The sequence below is a fragment of the Vipera berus genome, assembly GCF_964194415.1.
Source record: "Vipera berus genome assembly, chromosome: 9".
In the NCBI taxonomy this organism is placed as follows: domain Eukaryota; kingdom Metazoa; phylum Chordata; class Lepidosauria; order Squamata; family Viperidae; genus Vipera; species Vipera berus.
Genome location: NC_138212.1, coordinates 23981249 through 23999556, shown reverse-complemented (window position 1 = coordinate 23999556; position 18308 = coordinate 23981249). Strand labels below are relative to the sequence as shown.

The following is an 18308-nucleotide window of genomic DNA, read 5'->3' as shown; positions in this document are numbered from 1 at the left end:
TCTATCTATCTATCTATCTATCTCTTTCAACCGTCTTCTTATCTATCAGCATTTCCCCAGCATTGTCTCAGCCAGATTTTAAACTGCTTTCAATCAATGCATCAAACTTCCTGAACAACCTTTCTGCACAATTCTGCCACTGCTTCCATTTTTTTATTTTGCAAAAATCAAGCATTTTTCCTTTCAGTAAAGACTTGCTCTTATTGCCCTGCTCACGGCTCCTCGGGTGATCTTGTCTTGGGGCTCTGGGATGTGCTCCAAGGCTGGCGAGGGAAGGGGCCTCGGGGCGTGAGCAGCCGGCAGAGCCTCTTGCCGGAAGAGGGGGGGGCTGGGGGCTCCTTGCCTGCCTCTGCTCGTGGGAGGACGCGCCCCCTTCCACTCCTTCCCCTGGCAAAATGCTCACCCCAGATTTTTTGGGGTGTGTGTGTGTTGCAGGGCCTGTGTAGGAGCTTGGTGTCTTTTGGGGGGGGGGTGTCCCCTTGCTGTCTCTGCCTGTCCTCATCAGCGCCCCCTCGCTTTTATTTTGAGCAGGACGAAAAGGAGCAGCTCGTCCGGTCCAAGAGCTCGGTGGGCAGCTTAGTGGGAAGGTCCAAAAGCATTGTCCAGCTGAAGCCCCGAAACCCCGAGTGTCCTCTGAGGAGCACCATCTCCGTGAAGGCGGCCTGCGATTACCACCAAATCGAGGTGAGCAAGAGCAGCTGAAGGCAAACTGGGGAGGGCTTGCGAATTTCCCGAGTAAGAAACGTGTGGGTCGGTCTTGGGAATCCCTGTTTCCAGAATGTCAGAATCTCAGATTTCTAAGTCGGGGTCTGCCGGTGGGCAGCCATTGCTCCTCCCCGTCACCAGCGACTTGAATCCAAGGGTTTCTCACTGCTGTCGGTCAGACCCTTTTGCTGCATTCTTAATCGTGACTTCAAACAATGATAGTCCTCGAGTTATGACCACAGTCGGGACCAGAACTTCTGTTGCTGAGAGAGGCTGTAGTTCAGTGAGTCGCCCCCAATTTTGTAACATTTTTTGCCAGTGTTCTTAGGCAAATCACATAGTTATTAAGCATATCCAGTGTTCCCCATTGACTTTGCTTGTCAGAAGATAGCTGGGAAGGTCACAAATAGTCACGTGACCCAGCCACACAAACTGGGTTGTCACAGCCATCACAAATATATGGTAATCGCCGTGTCCCCAAATTTTGGTCATGTGACCATGGGGACGCTGTGGCAGTTGTTAAGTATGAGGACTGACCGTAAGTCCGGTGCCACCGTAACTTTGAAAAGTCACTAAATGAACAGTTGTAAGCCGAGGACTACTTGTACTTCTTCTGTTGGTCTTAAAGGAAAAAAAGGTTGATGTTTCAGAGGCAGTTTTTGTTTAGCCTCCTTTTTGCTTCTCCAAATCTGCTGAACTGTTACTTTGCAAAGCAAAATGTTGTTGAAGAACTAGCATCAGCCTAAGCTTTCCGGAACTTTAGCTTGTTCCTAAACCACAAATACCGCTTTTGTTTGGGATTCCCCCCATTAATCCACACTTGGGCTTTCGTGCAGCCTTCCAATATGGCTATTGAGGTCCGGGATATCGTTTTGCCAGGACAATGGGGCAAATCAGTATTAGGTGTTTGAGAGTGAAACGTTTGGTAAATTTGAGGCATGCATTATTAGGGAAGGCTGAGAAATAACCAAAGCTCACATTCCAGCAGAGCGCAGTTCTCTGAGGTCGGCCTCCAGCACGAGCCTGAAAGCTCGGAAGAGTAAACCTCTGTCCCGATGACCAACCCAAATTTAAATTTGCAGAAAAATAGCCCCCTGTGGGCAAAGCTTTTATTTTCAGTTTGGTGCGTCATCACTGATAGAAGCTGCCAGGAGACCACAGAGAAAGTATCAAGTAGCCTGTTTAAGATGGAGGGAGGCCAGTTTGGCCCCAGATTCAGAGGGTCACTTAATGGGGAAAGAAGAAATGCCTGCTGGACTACGAAAACACCTTGGTTACCTCCACAGATCACAATCTGCCGCAACGACGAGTGTGTGCTGAAAGAGAATGCTCAGCGGACCAAGTGGAAAGTGATCAGCCCTGCTGGGAATGAGGCCACTGTGCCCTCCGTTTGCTTCTTGGTCCCCCCTCCCAACAGCGAGGCCATTGAAATGGCCAGCAGGTAAAGTGACCAAGGTCAGGCTTTGCAGAGTTCTCCACGGCCTGTGGTGGACAAGAAGAGCTTCAAGGGAATTCTGGGCGCAGTGTTTGGCGCAAGGACTTAATAATTTATGATTTTTCTTTTGCCAAAGAAAAGACTGGCTTCCAAAACATTGAGTCTGAACTTTTCTGTTTGTTTCTTTGTTTAGGTTTTGCAATATTTTGCTTAACTGTTTTCTGTTTTGCTTTAATTTGAATTTTCAGATGCTTTTACTACTTTGAAGTTGGGTATGAAGAGCATTAGAGCAAAGTTCTCTTCCCTGACCGTGGTGAGAGGCAGCCTCTGAGGAGGGATGGGTAGATCAGTCTCTTTTCAGGCCATCTCAGTCCCAGAAGCCCTCAATTATAAAGTCCCTGTCAAACTACAAATAAACATTTAAAACACCTACAACATCACATTTATTTTTCATAGATTTTCAGAAAATATTATTTGTATGCATTTCATCCTTGTACAAACACCTTTTTTGCATTTCAACTTGAAATGCGCATTTTTAAACGGATATGGATATTTGAGCTGAGAACTCAAATAAAATACAAACAGATGCAAGCCAACCACAGGTGTTCATATCTTGCTAAACTTGATCCATCTCAGAAGCTAAGCAAGAGGCAGATGGGTTCATGAAGAGCCAGGAGGAAACATGGACAGTCAAAGGAGAAATGTAAAGTGCCTGTAATAGAATAGAACAGAGCTGGAAGGGACCTTGGAGGTCTTCTAGTCCAACCCCCCGCTCAAGCAGGAGAACCTATACCATATCAGACAAGTGACTTTCTGGCCTCTTCTCCAGTGATGGAGCGCCCACGATTTTTGGTGGCAAGCTGTTCCACTGGTGAATGGTCTTCACTGTTAGGAACTTTCTCCTTAATTCCAGGCTGCTTCTCTCTTTGGTCAGTTTCCAACCATTGTTTCTCGTCCTGCCCTCTGGTGCTTTGGAGAATAGTTTGACCCCCTCTTCTTTGTGGCAGCCCCTCAAATAGTGGAAGACTGCTATCAGTTTGAGTACAGTAATGGCAAGGAGATCAGCTCCTGCAAAGCTTCAGAGTGCTTGAAATCCTTGGCCATCCTTTGTTGAGCTCCTTGTCATCGTGAGCCAGGTGCTTATTTGAAGATCAGATACAGGGCTTCATTGCATGTAGGTGCTGCTCAGTCACGGTGCTCACTTGAGGAGGAGCTCAGAGAAAACTTTGCTCTGCCTTCTTCTTATAGAGTGGAGCAGCTCTACCAGAAGGTGATGTCCTTGTGGCACCAGCTGCACGTCAACATGAAAAGCCTGGTCTCCTGGAACTATCTGAGGAAGGACATCACTTTGGTGCAGAGTTGGAACCTGGAGAAGGTAACGATGCAGATCTCTGGAAAGTTGGTTGCTGGCATTTTCAGTAACGAAGGAAGGATGAGCAGTGGAAAACTGTGGGTAAAATATAGCTTTGTGAGTGGGCAGGACTGGAACAGGACCTGAGTGACGTCTGTTCCAAAATGAAAATTTGGCAGCAGCAGCAGATTGGCAAAACGGGGAATTCAAGAGTCACCTTGCAACCAAAGATTTCATACTAAAAATTAACTGATAGGTTGTGCTCAACGTATGACCATAAGATCTTAAATCACAGTGGGGGTTCAGTGGGTTACCATGTGATTGTGCCCGATTTCACCATCTTTTTAGTGGTAGTCATTAAGTGATCCACGTACATGTACTGTACTCGTTAAACAAACCCATGCTGGCAAATGGCTGGGAACTGGCATCGAAGAATGCTGAAAATCAGGATCACGTTACCCTGGGGATGCTGCCCATGGCCGTAAAGGTGGACTGGTTGCCCAGCCATCCCAGTGCAATCATTTGATGGAGGCACAGCTAGTGAATCTCTGGGGACCGGTCATAAATCGAGGACTCCCTGTATTTACATGACGTTACCAATCTAAAGGCATTTTGTTGGATAAGCAAAGGAGGCAATTCCCTGCCCCAATAAGCTGAAATAAAATTTTGCATTAGGCTAGATATTTATGAAACGCCGCTGTCTTTTTAACAAGTTAATGTTCTTTCCGTGAGCGTCTTGCACTTTTTCCCCAATTAGTCACCTTCCAGTTGTTTTACTGCAAGCATTCCCAAGCGGTGTGTAGCCATATTGTAGAAATCTTGGCCAGTGTATGCACTCACTGTGAAACTGTCTGGGGAAATAAGTTGCTTAAAAATATTTGGCTGGAGATTCCACATGCCTGGCAGATGGAGTGGTGCATGGGGCTTCTGGGCCGGCCTTGACTGCCCTGCTTGGTGCCGCCATCCTCATGCAGCTGTGCCCTTTGTCTTCCTTGCGACTCACAGCTGCGGGTTCTGGCCCCAGGAGAATGCCACCATGCCATGAAGAACCTACAGATGCACTTTGAAGACTTCTTGGAGGACAGCCGAAACTCGGAGATCTTCTCCCTGGCGGATCAGCTGCACCTCGAGGAAGAAGTCGGCTCGTGCAAAGAGCGTTTTCAGCGGCTTTTGCAGTCCATGGAAAATGGTGAGCCCGCTGCAATGTTCACAGCAGTCCCTAGAGCTGGGAGTGTAATATATTTGTGTGGTATTTAAGGCTGTTTGGTAGTTTTATGTTTGATCTGTTTGTATGGGGTTTTTTTTGGTTTTGTATGAATTTCATTGGAATTGGAGAGTTTTCATGGTTTATTTGTAAAGGTCTCAGTCTGTTCTGAGGGAAAGAGTGTTATAAAAAGCAAGAAATAATAAATTTGGCAGAAAGTTAAAAGAAATAAGGAACACATTGTTCAAATACTGTGTGAGATGTCCCTGCCCAGGTTTATTCTGCCCTCAACCAGCGACTCTCCTGCGGAGCAGGCCAGGCCAGAGCAGGTAGCCCAGTTCAGTGGGCTTCTGTGTCCCCAGCAGAGAATCCTCATTGTGGGCTTGGCTGCTGCTTGAAGGGGTTTGTCTCTGTCCCTGGACTGTGCACGCCTCTCTTAGCAAAAAGGCGAAGGTCCCCTGACCCCAGAAGCAATTAGCTCAGCAATCAAGCATGCCCTCCTGAGGCTCTGGGCTCAGCTCTGCTTCCCACCATCAGCAGCAATCTTTCCAGCCTGCTTGTCTGTGGCTCTTTTAACCGAAGACGGTGGGGGTGTAAGTGTAAATCTGGAGGCTTTGTCTTGAAAACAGGCATGTCCTAAATCTATATAAAATATCTGAGTTCACCATTTAACTCCTTTTATATCTGAGCAGAAGACAAAGATGAGACTGCTTCTCAGACGTACCTCTCTGAGCTCAAGAACATCCGGCTTCACCTGGAGGAATGTGAGCAGCGGCTAGTGGGCACCATCCGGACACCAAGCAGCACCAGAACTGACGGGGATGCTCTGCAGGAAAATACTTTCCGAATGGCTGAGCAGGAGGTTGGCATTTCTGGATGACTGGGGGGGTGGGGTGGCGGCGGCAGTGGTATGCTTTAAAAATTGCCTGGGCTGCATCTCTTTAGGTAAGAGGCAGGACAGAGAATCCAGAGGTCACGGATTGTGCTGTCATCCTACAGTAGTGTGGAATTTAAGAGGGATCCTTGTACTTATTCCTCACAAAATGAACTCCTATTTTGTTTCTTAATTTTCTGCTAATTGCTGCAGCGGCTTCTGAGGGAGACCCAGAACTGTGAAGTCCTTCAGTTCTTTGTTTTGCTTCTTCTTCTTCATCTTGCCAATTGGAAGAAGCAAATTCATTCAAAATCTTTCTCTGAGTTGCAGCTTTCCAGTACAAACACCAGAAAGAGTTTGTGTCGCTTTGATGCATAATCTTGCTTTCAAGGGTCTGCCAGTTTTGTACAACTCTTATGTTTGCTTGAAATGCTCAGCAGCCCTTTCTAAATCTCGGGCTGAGACTGCTTTTGTTATTATGCTTATTTTCTATCCCTCTTTCGTCCCCAAAGGTTAGTACATAGTATCTCCCTAATATACAGGTGAAACTCGAAAAATTAGAATATCGTGCAAAAGTTCATTTATTTCAGTAATGCAACTTAAAAGGTGAAACTAATATATCAGATAGACTCATTACATGCAAAGCAAGATAGTTCAAGCCGTGATTTGTCATAATTGTGATGATTATGGCGTACAGCTCATGAAAACCCCAAATCCACAATCTCAGAAAATTGGAATATTGTGAAAAGGTGCAATATTCTAGGCTCAAAGTGTCCCACTCTAATCAGCTAATTAAGCCATAACACCTGCAAAGGGTTCCTGAGCCTTTAAATGGTCTCTCAGTCTGGTTCAGTAGGAATCACAATCATGGGGAAGACTGCTGACCTGACAGTTGTGCAGAAAACCATCATTGACACCCTCCATAAGGAGGGAAAGCCTCAAAAGATAATTGCAAAAGAAGTTGGATGTTCCCAAAGTGCTGTATCAAAGCACATTAATAGAAAGTTATGTGGAAGGGAAAAGTGTGGAAGAAAAAGGTGCACAAGCAGCAGGGATGACCACAGCCTGGAGAGGATTGTCAGGAAAAGGCCATTCAAAAGTGTTGGGGACTTTCACAAGGAGTGGACTGAGGCTGGAGTCAGTGCATCAAGAGCCACCACACAGAGACAGATCCTGGACATGGGCTTCAAATGTCGTATTCCTCTTGTCAAGCCGCTCCTGAACAACAAACAATGTCAGAAGCGTCTTACCTGGGCTAAAGAAAAACAGACCTGGTCTGTTGCTCAGTGGTCCAAAGTCCTCTTTTCTGATGAGAGCAACCCAGAGTCTGGAGGAAGAATGGAGAGGCACACACTGCAAGATGCTTGAAATCCAGTGTGAAGTTTCCACAGTCTGTGTTGATTTGGGGAGCCATGTCATCTGCTGGTGTTGGTCCACTGTGCTTCATTAAGTCCAGGGTCAACGCAGCCATCTACCAGGAGATTTTGAAGCACTTCATGCTTCCTTTCGCAGACGAGCTTTATGGGGATGCTGACTTCATTTTCCAGCAGGACTTGGCACCTGCCCAGACTGCCAAAAGCACCAAAACCTGGTTCAATGACCGTGGGATTATTGTGCTTGATTGGCCGGCAAACTCGCCTGACCTGAACCCCATATGGGGCATTGCCAAGAGAAAGTTGAGAGACATGAGACCGAACAATGCAGAAGAGCTGAAGGCCGCTATTGAAGCATTCTGGTCTTCCATAACACCTCAGCAGTGCCACAGGCTGATAGCTTCCATGCCACGCAGAATTGAGGCAAGAATTGCTGCAAAAGGGGCCCAAACCAAGTACTGAGTGCATGCTTATACTTTTCAGAGGTCCGATATTGTTCTTTGTACACTCCTTGTTTTATTGATTGCGTGTAATATTCTAATTTTCTGAGATTGTGGATTTGGGGTTTTCATGAGCTGTACGCCATAATCATCACAATTATAACAAATCACAGCTTGAACTGTCTTGCTTTGCATGTAATGAGTCTATCTCATATATTAGTTTCCCCTTTTAAGTTGCATTACTGAAATAAATGAACTTTTGCAAGATATTCTAATTTTTCGAGTTTCACCTGTATACTGAACATTATATTCACACATTTAAAGAAAATGTCAAATCGTCAGCGTAATCCAGACTGGTGACATAGAAGAGGGTTCTGAAAAGGTTGAGACCAGATAGGCACAATCTCGATTCTGCCAGTGGCATCTCTTCCAAAAAGATCCTTCCTTAAATACTTGATCACCAGATATCTGATTGTGGGGGAGCTTGGATGAGGTCATCGTGATCCCAGGCCTCTCAGTCCTGCTTCTTGTCATCAAGGAGGCCTCGGAATTCTGCTTGTGCTCACAGTTTGCAATTATTTCTGCAGCGCCTGAAGGGAGATTTGCACCAGTTGAAAGTCGACATGGATCAACTGACTGAGCGATGCAACATTTTTTTGCACAAGTCTCCCACGGGATCAAGTACCCCACAACTTCGTTCTGAGCTGAACCTGCTGGTGGAAAAGATGGATCGGGTCAATGGGCTCTCTGCAGTCTACCTGGACAAGTGAGTTACTGACATTTTCCCTGTAAATTCCAAAAGGGGAAACCTGGCAAGTGGCAGAACACCAGACTCTTGGCCCCTCTAGCTTGGGATGTTTTGTACTATTAAAAAGAAAGTTTGGGGAAAGAGAGCCTTCCTAGTAGATTTGGGCTGCCTGCCAATAAAATGTAGCCTACCGAAGGCTGTTTGATTGTGGGGTGAACTGATGAGTTCATGTAATCACAGAGAATCGTTTTTGTAGGGCCATCAGGAAAAATCTCTTGAATCCAGTTTCTTGAAGGCAACAAATAATCTCTGGTTGCATTTTTAAAAAATAGCTGGAGAAGAAGACAGGATTGTCTCTTTTGCTTTGCTATAAATGTATTAAATTGTAACTCACTTTGTAGGATGCTCTGCAGTTATTCCAGGAACCGTTGGTGCACTGCAATAGATAGGCAGCATTTGCATAAACAGCCCAAATTTAAGAGTCATGTTAACTATTTAAAAACATAGAGATGTATCCTTCTGTCTGATACACAAAGTAAACATCCTGTAATGCACACAGATGTATAAAGGAAAAGTCTGAATGCTAGCTAGATTCCCTGTGTGCTGGGATTCCCTGGGTCGTCAGTCTCAGATTCATTTTGGCTGAGATCCATGCATCTGCAGAGAGCCAGAAATTGTACAGGCAGCTAATTTTTCTGTCTCTCCCCTGCCCTATCCTGCCCTATAGTGCCAGCACTCAGACTGCTTTTTAGAAAATAAGCAGTGACCTAATTGTTTCCTACAGTGTTCGTGAAATGTTTATTAACCTTATGACGCTGATGTGTCCACTGCTGTTCCCTTCCTTATCTGTAAATGGTGGAGCTTTGCTGTGTACGTAACTTGGTGGTGTAGAGAAATTCAGTTCTGCTTTTGAAAGGAGAAGTTGGGAGAGATAAAAAGACCACCTTTTCTCTGGAAAAGTAGAGCGCCTGAGAAAGAGATGAACAGCCCAGTCCTGACTGTTGTCCTTAAAAGTGGGCAGGGAAGCTTTCAAAATTCTGGCAATGGATTCTACAACGATAGTTGCATTTTTGGAATCTCCACAGTGTGTGTTTTGTGACCTGGCCCACCTCAAAGGGCTTTCAGAAGTGGCAATGGGAAAGAAGGGAAAGACTCTGAATGTACAACAATGCAATCCTGGCCTGGATGGTCTCTGGTTGGCAAGAGGGGATGGCTTCTGGTTGGCTGTTCATGGTTTCAGGAAGTGACATTTTCCTTTTTTTCCCCTCTGGTAGGCTAAAGATGGTTGATGTTATCATTCAGAATACGCAAGGAGCTGAATCCTTGGTCAAAGGCTACGAGGTGAAATTGAGTCAAGAGGAAGCTGTGCCTGCGGACCTCATCGCCGTTCAGTCCCACCGAGCCACCTTGCAGGTTGGTAGCCCTGAGATGCTCTTGCAAATGCTCTTGCACAAGGCCACAAATCATGCCATTTGCGCCCTTCTGTCTGCTGGGGAAATGCCAGCCTTTCTCTGCTCTTGCAGAATGGTTCTCTAGGCCATCTTTGTCATACTGGGGCCGATGCGAATGGGGCAGTGGGAACTGGCTTGCTCTGGGGGATGGGCAGGCTGGCCTAGTTGGTCCAAGGCTTCCTTTGACTCTCCGGACTGTCCTGTTCTCCCTCATGCCCAGTACTGAAGGCAGACACACTTGCACATGACCATGTACATGTATCCAGTTGGCTTCTGGCTGAAAGGATGAGCCATGGCAAGGTTCACCTCTTGGGAATATGAGTTCATGAGAAAGAAGCTGACTTGAATACAGGTAGTCCTTGACTTACAACTGTAATGGAGCTTGCTCATTACGTTCCTAAGTCACAACAATCACAAAACAAAACAAAGTTTTATACTTTGTGGTGCTTGGTAAATGAATCACATGGTCTTAAATGACTCCACAATGGTTGCCATGGGACATTTTCCTCAAAAACTGAAAGTAAATGACAGTTTTCAGCAAAAATGTCATAAATTGCAGTCATGTGACCATGGGATGCTGCAAATGGCCGTAAATGCAGGATGGCTGCTGAGCACCCAAAATGTGGTCATTTGAGGGCACCGGGGGGGGGGGGAAACATGGGGGGGGTGGAGTTAGAACTTTGGAACCAGGTTGTAAATACCTTTCGGAGGGGATCTGTCGCAACTTCTAAACAGGATGTAAGTCAAGGACTACCTGTATAAGAGTTTTTACCAAATAGAAAACGCTACCACTTTGACCATGGAGAACAGAAAAATTAGTTTGTCCTGAACTGGATGAGGTACATAAGAGAAGGTCCACTAGAAAAGGTTAGGCACCTAACAGAAAAGACTGGGCAGCAGCAGGGAACTGGGCAATCCCCCAAAGAGAGAGGAGCATGGCGGTGGAGGCATCTCCTGCCTTTCTGCACACAGCCCTCTCCCACCGGAAAGTCCAAGAGCTACTAGGAGATTATCTATCCAAATCCCAGGGCTTGTTGCTGGGAAGCTGAAAGGAAACATCCTCCCACGAGGCCTGGGGAAAGCAGAGGGGTCACGTGGGGCATGGACCAAAACCTGGCCAGAAGCTGCTAAGGGACTTGCCTCCAGAGGAGGCTTCCCTTCATGAACTGGCTCCACCTAAATCCTCACCCAGATTCAATCCCTTTTGCTTGCCCCTCAGTTCAAGCTGTTCGGGAGGACAGTCACACACAAGCCTCCCTCCAAGCAGTCCTGAAGAGTCCATGTCAATGCCAGAGGGGGAGATTTGGCTTTTTTTGGGGCGGGGTTGACAAAATGGTTGTGCTGGAACCTCTTTTCCCCCAAAGTATCTTTCTCAAAATTCATTTTGTAAAAACAAGCAAGAGGACAAACCTGCCTTCCTTACTCTGTTCACTGGGCCTTCTTGCTCATTATCATCAGCCAACAAAGGAGGCATCTCTGTTTCTAAAGACCCAAGTGCTGCTTTTTTGGGCTTCCTAGACAGCTTGTAGATGCATTTAATCCTGAATCCCTCAGTGCCAGAGTTGTCCAGCAGAGAGATTACCAGCCCTTCAGCACTCAAAAAACAACAGGAAAAAAAAATCAAGGTTTCTTTGGATGCCCTTGCATACTTGTAGGTAATGTTCCTGCCAGACAATCTGTTCAGCTGCAGAAGGTTCAGCAACTGAGCAGGGTGTTGTCCTGGTCACTCTGTGAAGGAACCACCTGCACGTGAGAAGGGAACCTCCCCTACTGAACACTCAGCTCGTGGCAAGTAGGCTGGGGCAGCTGACCTGGCTGAGGTCCTCAGTGGCATCCAGGTATCTCAGCCCAGCAGCCAAAGGCTTTGTGGGGCTGGTTGACCAGCGGTTGGAGTTTCATGATTATGAAGAAGCCATTGAGGTCAGGTCCTCTGGAGCATTGTAGCAACACATTAATGTCTGTTCACTTTTGGGGCAGAAAGGCAGAGCAAAATTTGGAACAGGGCTGCACAAACCCCAGCTGTGAAAAATGAGCGGGAATAGGCTGAGAATGAAGCCACCAGGAAATTTATTTATTTATTTATTTTAATTCCATTTATACCCCGCCCTTCTCCGAAGACTCAGGGCGGCTTACAAGCTTAGCAGTAGCCTTCATTCTATGTATATGCCTGCTTATTAGGGCTTTCATACACCCCCCAAGCGGCATTATTACAAAGTCAGCTTATTGCCCCCAACAATCTGGGTCCTCATTTTACCTACCTCGGAAGGATGGAAGGCTGAGTCAACCTTCAGCCCGTTTCCTTATCCAGGATCGCTTGTCCACTTTGGTCAATGACAACGTTTGCTCCTTGTCCTTGTTGTGTATCATTAATATTCCAGCACTGGATCAGTGAAGTGAACACCAAGAATGCTGTCTTTGCAACCTTGGAGGATGCCTTAGCAAGAGCCAAGGTGGTAGCGGAGCAGCTGTACCGCTTGAAGCGGGAGCGCAGCCTGGACCTGGAGCACTACCGGGAGAAGGGGGCTCAGCTGTGGGATCGCTGGCAAAGAGTCGGCCTGCAGATGGAGACTCGGTGAGGAGGGGCTGAGGGGAGGGTTTTGAGATTCTCTGCTTTAAGTGTTCAGAATCAGCTTACCAGGTTTTAGTATCTCCAGTTCGGCAACATAGTTCAAAGGTAATGGCAAAACCAGGGCAAACTGCTTATAGTCTTGACCAAATTTTATTTTGATTACCTGTATAGTTCTCTCTAGAGAATTGTGTCACGTGTGACGTTTGGATCACTCTTAACATAAAGTTTTAATATATTTGCTTTTGATTAGTTGAATATGGATATTCTTAGATTAGACAAAGCACTTTGTTAATATTTATATTCTGACATGATTCTTATTAAATTGGTTCTGTTTTTAATTATTGAATAGCAACTTCAGTTTAACAATGTTCTAAATTGATACAAGATACTTTATTATGTTGCACCAATTTAATGTTGCCTCAACATTTTTATTTAAGCTTCATTTCTTATGAATCTCTTTTTCTGTTAGTGTGAAAAAAGAAAATTCAAGCTTTCTTTTTGTTTCTACTCTGTCTTGACAGCTCCCATTTCCTTCTGAGCTTTGGTTTGCAAATGTTCCATGCATGATCATGAGCTTTTCCAGAAGAGCAGCTGACCACTGATATTACTGACATTGCCTTCCATCCACACTTTGACTTTCTGGGAAATCTATCCATTGTCCATGGAATATCCATAGATATCTTTACTCTACTGTTTCACACTTCAGTTCTGCCCTGCACCTAGTGGTGTTATTTGTAAGATTTATGCTCACAGAACAGTCACTTTGGGGGAAAGATGAGGGGGAAGGAGGAAGGACCACCCTGTGTCCTTTTGAAGGTAGCAGACAGGCAATCCACGGGAGCAGAGGCACTGGGGGAAATTGCCCCATCCCATCCAAGGGTCAGGTAGCCTGACTGAAGGGAGCTCTGAGTCCCTAGAGTGACTTCAGCAAAGGGTGCTGTGGAGGCCTCCTTGGAGGTGGCTCTGCAGTCTCTTGTGATCAGAAGGAATGGAAGCATTGGAGACTGTTTGCAAAACCTGCAGATGGACACATCCATTGCTGTAGCTGCTGACCTAGGCCAATTGGCTGACCAAAATAAATGCATTCTTGATGTGTAGTCTGTAATACAAAACCAACAATTAAATCAATCAAGCCTTGGACTGAGGAGGCAAAGCTAAAATTACAGGCTTACTTTGTCTGCACTGATTGGAAAGTTTTTGAAGACAACTCTGCAGACTTGGATGAACTCACAGATACTGCAACATCACATGTTAGCTTTTGTGAAGACCTATGTGTGCCAACCAGGAACTTGCGAATATACAGTAACAACAAGCCTTGGCTCACAGCTAAATTCAAGCAACGACATTGTGCCAAAGAGGAAGCCTACAGGAAAAAAGATAGAGTGCTGTGCAAAGTTGCGAAGTCGTGTCCGACCCATCGCGACCCTATGGACAATGTTCCTCCAGGCCTTCCTGTCCTCTACCATCTTTTGGAGTCCATTTAAGCTCACGCCTACTGCTTCAGTGACTCCATCCAGCCACCTCATTCTCTGTCGTCCCCTTCTTCTATTGCCCTCAATCTTCCTCAGCATTAGGCTCTTCTCCAGTGAGTCCTTCCTTCTCATTAGGTGGCCAAAGTATTTGAGTTTCAACTTCAGGATCTGGCCTTCTAAAGAGCAGTCAGTGTTGATCTCCTCTAGGACTGATTGGTTTGATCACCTTGCAGTCCAAGGGACTCACAAGCAGTCTTCTCCAGCACCATAGTTCAAAGGCCTCAATTCTTTGGCGCTCAGCCTTTCTTATGGTCCAACTTTCACTGCCATACATTGCAACTGGGAAGACCATAGCCTTGACCATACACACTTTTGTTGGCAGGCTGATCTCTCTGCTTTTTAGTGTGCTGTCTAGATTTGCCATGGCTTTCCTCCCCAGGAGCAAGCGTCTTTTAATTTCTTGGCTGCAGTCCCCATCTGCGGTAATCTTGGAGCCCAGGAAAATAAAATCTGGCACTACCTCCATTTCTTCCCCATCTATTTGCCAGGAATTGAAAGGGCCAGATGCCATGATCTTGGTTTTCTTAATGTTTAGTTTTAACCCAACTTTTGCACTCTCCTTCTTCACCCGCAACAAGAGGCTCTTTAGTTCCTCTTCACTTTCTGCCATTAGAGTGGTATCATCTGCATATCTTAGGTTGTTGATATTTCTCCTGGCAATCTTAACTCCAATTTTTGATGCATCTAGCCCTGCCTTTCTCATGATGTGCTCTGCATATAAGTTAAATAGGCAGGGCGACAGTATATAGCCTTGCCGGACTCCTTTCCCAATTTTGAACCAATCAGTGGTTCCGTGTCCAGTTCTCACTGTTGCTTCTTGACCCGCATATAAGGTTTCTCAAGAGACAAATAAGATGGTCTGGTACTCACATCTCTTTAAGAACTTGCCACAGTTTGTTATGATCCACACAATCAAATGCTTTAGCATAGTCAATGAAGCAGAAGTAGATGTTTTTCTGGAACTCCCTAGCTTTCTCCATGATCCAGCGTATGTTGGCAATTTGATCTCTAGTTCCTCTGCCTCTTCGAAATCCTGCCTGTACTTCTGGTAGTTCTCGATCCACATACTGCTGAAGTCTAGCTTGTAGGATTTTAAGCATGACTTTACTAGCATGAGAAATGAGTGCAATGGTGCGATAGTTTGAACATTCTTTGGCACTGCCTTTCTTTGGAATTGGAATGTAAACTGATCTTTTCCAATCCTGTGGCCACTGTTGACTTTTCCAAATTTGCTGGCAAATTGAGTGTAGCACTTTTACTGCACTGTCTTTTAAGATTTTGAATAGCTCAGCTGGAATACTGTCACCTCCACTAGCTTTGTTGTTGCTCAGCTTTTCTAAGGCCCACTTCACTTCACATTCTAGGATGTCTGGCTCGAGGTCAGTGACCACCGGTTTGGGCACTCAAAGGTTCGCCATCACTGGTCTATCAGATCTAATTCTTTAAATATATTTGTCACCTCTACTGTGTATTTATCAGGGATATGATTTAGTTCATATGTAAGTGGCCTAGTGCTTTTCCCTACTTTCTTAAATTTTGCAACAAGAAGCTCATGGTCTGAGCCACAGTCAGCTCCTGGTCTTGTTTTTACTGACTGTATAGAGCTGCTCCATCTTTGGCTGCAGAGCACATGATCAATCTGATTTCTGTGTTGACTGTCTGGTGATGTCCATGTGTAGAGCCGTCTCTTGGGTTGTTGAAAAAGAGTGTTTGCGATGACCATCGTATTCTCTTGACAAAATTCTGTCAGCCTGTGCCCTGCTTCATTTTGTACTCCAAGGCCAAACTTGCCTGTTATTCCGGTTATCTTTTGGCTTCCTACTTTAGCATTCCAATCCCCCATGATGATAAGGACATCGTTTTTTGGTGTTAGTTTGATAAGGTGCTGTAGGGCTTCATAGAACCGGTCAATTTCATCCTCTTCAGCACCAGTGGTTGGAGCATAGACTTGGACTACTGTGATATTGAATGGATTGCCTTGGATTCAAACTGAGATCATTCTGTCATTTTGCAGATTGTATCCCAGTATTGCTTTTCCTACTCTTTTATTGACTATGAAGGCTACTCCATTTCTTCTGAAGGATTCTTGCCCGCAGTAGTATACCTGATGGTCATCTGAATTAAATTCACCCATTCCTGTCCATTTTAGTTCGCTGATTCCTAAGATGTCGATGTTCAGTCTTGTCATCTCTTGTTTGACCACATCCAGCTTTCCTTGATTCATGGATGTTACATTCCAGGTTCCTATGGAGAAAAAATCTTTACAGCATCGGACTTTCCTTTCACCACCAGACACATCCACAGTTGAGCGTCCTTTCGGCTTTGGCCCAGTCGCTTCATTCTTTCTGGCGCTACTAGTACTAGCCCTCTGCTCTTCCCCAGTAGCATATTGGACGCCTTCCGACCTGAGGGGCTCATCTTCCAGCGTCATATCGTTTTGCCTTTTGGTACTGTCCATAGGGTTTTCATGGCAAAGATACTGGAGTGGGTTGCCATTTCCTTCTCCAGTGGATCACGTTTTGTCAGAACTCTCTGCTGTGACCTTTCCGTCTTGGGTGGCCCTGCACAGCATAGCTCATAGCTTCATTGAATTACGCAAGCCCCTTCGCCATAACAAGGCAGTAATCCATGAAGGGGATCTTTCCTATTACCTATCCTTATCTTCTTATGACTATAACTTTGCTGCTTGTATCTTACAATTTATATTTTTTTGTACCCTAGTATGATTTATGTTGTTTGCTTAGCTAGTGCTCTGTGATTATCACTAAGTGTTGCATCATGATTTATGATGAAGTGTTGTATTTCACAGTTTATGATGAATGTATTTTCATGTTGTATATGATCATGATTATCACTATTACTTGTATGTACATTGAGAGCTTATGCACTGGAAACAAATTCCTTATCCAATAAATTGTATTCTATTCTAGTAAACTTTTTAGATTGCAAACCACTTCAGACAAAGGGTGTCTGGAGATCGTGGTCAAAAAAGTCAAATTAGGAAGGAGATAGGTATTTCATTACATGTCATGGAATCATATTCACTATTTTAAAATCATATTCCGTGGATGTCCCTGAAAAGTGTTTCCCTCTACTGTTCTATTATACATGCACCATGTTTGAAACATAATTTTATCAGCTGGCGTTCTCTCCTTTGCTTCATTTCCTCAATTTCTTGGCAGAAAATCTGAGGTGGAGAATATTGAGGATGTGCTCAGGGATTATCGGAACTGTCACAGGGCACTTGTCCGGTGGATTGAGCAGACCACCGTCCAGCAGGAACTGATGAAGCCTGGGCAAGCAGAGGACAGCCGGGTGCTCTCTGAGCAGCTCAGTCAACAGATGGTAAGGGTGATGGAGAAATGCACAAACAGCCTTTGTCACCTTCTCTCTCTGGAACTACAATTTCCCTCATTCTCATCCAGGTTGCATCAACACATAAATGTCTTGGCACTTTGAAAAATAATGTCTCTAGCTTTGTGAACACTATGATTCTGCACGTTATCTTCTCTAGATCTGTCATAGTCTAACTTCTCAAGCAACAGATGCCTCATTGCTATTGCTGTCTGGGAAGAGAAAATCTGTTTGATTTCAGTATCAACTACGTACATGCTAGACTTAATGGCCTTTGGTCCAACATAGCTGGCCATCTCATATATATATACTTCAAAGTAAGAGCCATAAATTGAAAAGGAAAGGTTGCTGCTTCTCCAAGAAAGACTGAAAACACAAGAGAAAAACAAGACATGGCTTAACAATAAAGTCAGGGTGTTGGAGATACCATGTGGATAGATCTCCCTCCTCCAAAACATGGATAGAGAGAGAAAAGGCACAAAAGCATCCTGCTTGTAATTATGTTTTTGACTTTTGCTTTTATTTTGAATTTAAGGCTCTGTTTGCTGAAATAGAAGCAAATCAAGCTAACCTGGACCAATGTCAGAAGCTGTCTCAGCAATATTCAGCTGCTGTGAAGGTAACATATTTCTTCTCGTTGTACAAAGAAACAGCAGGCATACAAAGATGAAGAATGTAGAACTAGCTGGGACAGAGTTTGGCAAACCTGAGGCTGGTTCTGAAATAGTCCTGGGCATTTGAGAAAAGGTTATTTTAGATAATAGACAAACCTTTTCCAGAAAGAACGTATCAGTGCGTTGCTGGGGTGTGATGTACAGCAGGAAAGAAATGGCTAGTAATTCATTATGATTAAAACATTCAACAGTATTTCATATTATTAATTATATTATAAATTTATTATTATTATTGTTAAATATTTCATTATGTGCATCCAAAGTGCAGATGTTTCATGTAATCTTCTGAAACACTTGTTCTGCCTTGTACTTTTTGGAAGAAATTGGATCAGATAGTTCCAATGGCTGCAATCTGAATAGTTTGTTACCATAGTTGGCAATTAATTAAGCTCTTTGCTTGCTTCAGAAAGGGGTTTTGGTTTTTTTTTTTGGGGGGGGGGATTGGTGGTGATGTCCAGTAACTGGCCCAGAGTAGGTACAGAAGTCACGTGACTCAGTAAATTGGTTGGGGCACAATTTACTTTGGTTTGGTAGGATGGTGTATTAGCTGTGGGAATATGGAATGTGACTTACGAAATCACCAAGATCCCTTTTGTCA

At 44.8% G+C, this 18308-nt stretch overlaps 1 protein-coding gene across 1 annotated transcript in view; it reads left to right on the top strand.

The window, feature by feature from the left end:
• The window catches only part of MACF1 (microtubule actin crosslinking factor 1), a 296242-nt gene that overhangs the window by 133521 nt on the left and 144413 nt on the right, over positions 1 to 18308 (top strand). Inside the window, exons 21-30 of the mRNA XM_081335334.1 lie at positions 532 to 684; positions 1992 to 2146; positions 3389 to 3515; positions 4497 to 4680; positions 5388 to 5557; positions 7970 to 8148; positions 9405 to 9543; positions 11960 to 12153; positions 16865 to 17027; positions 17572 to 17655. Coding sequence (XP_081191460.1) covers positions 532 to 684; positions 1992 to 2146; positions 3389 to 3515; positions 4497 to 4680; positions 5388 to 5557; positions 7970 to 8148; positions 9405 to 9543; positions 11960 to 12153; positions 16865 to 17027; positions 17572 to 17655 — 1548 coding nt within the window. The remainder of the gene's footprint in view (positions 1 to 531; positions 685 to 1991; positions 2147 to 3388; positions 3516 to 4496; positions 4681 to 5387; positions 5558 to 7969; positions 8149 to 9404; positions 9544 to 11959; positions 12154 to 16864; positions 17028 to 17571; positions 17656 to 18308) is intronic.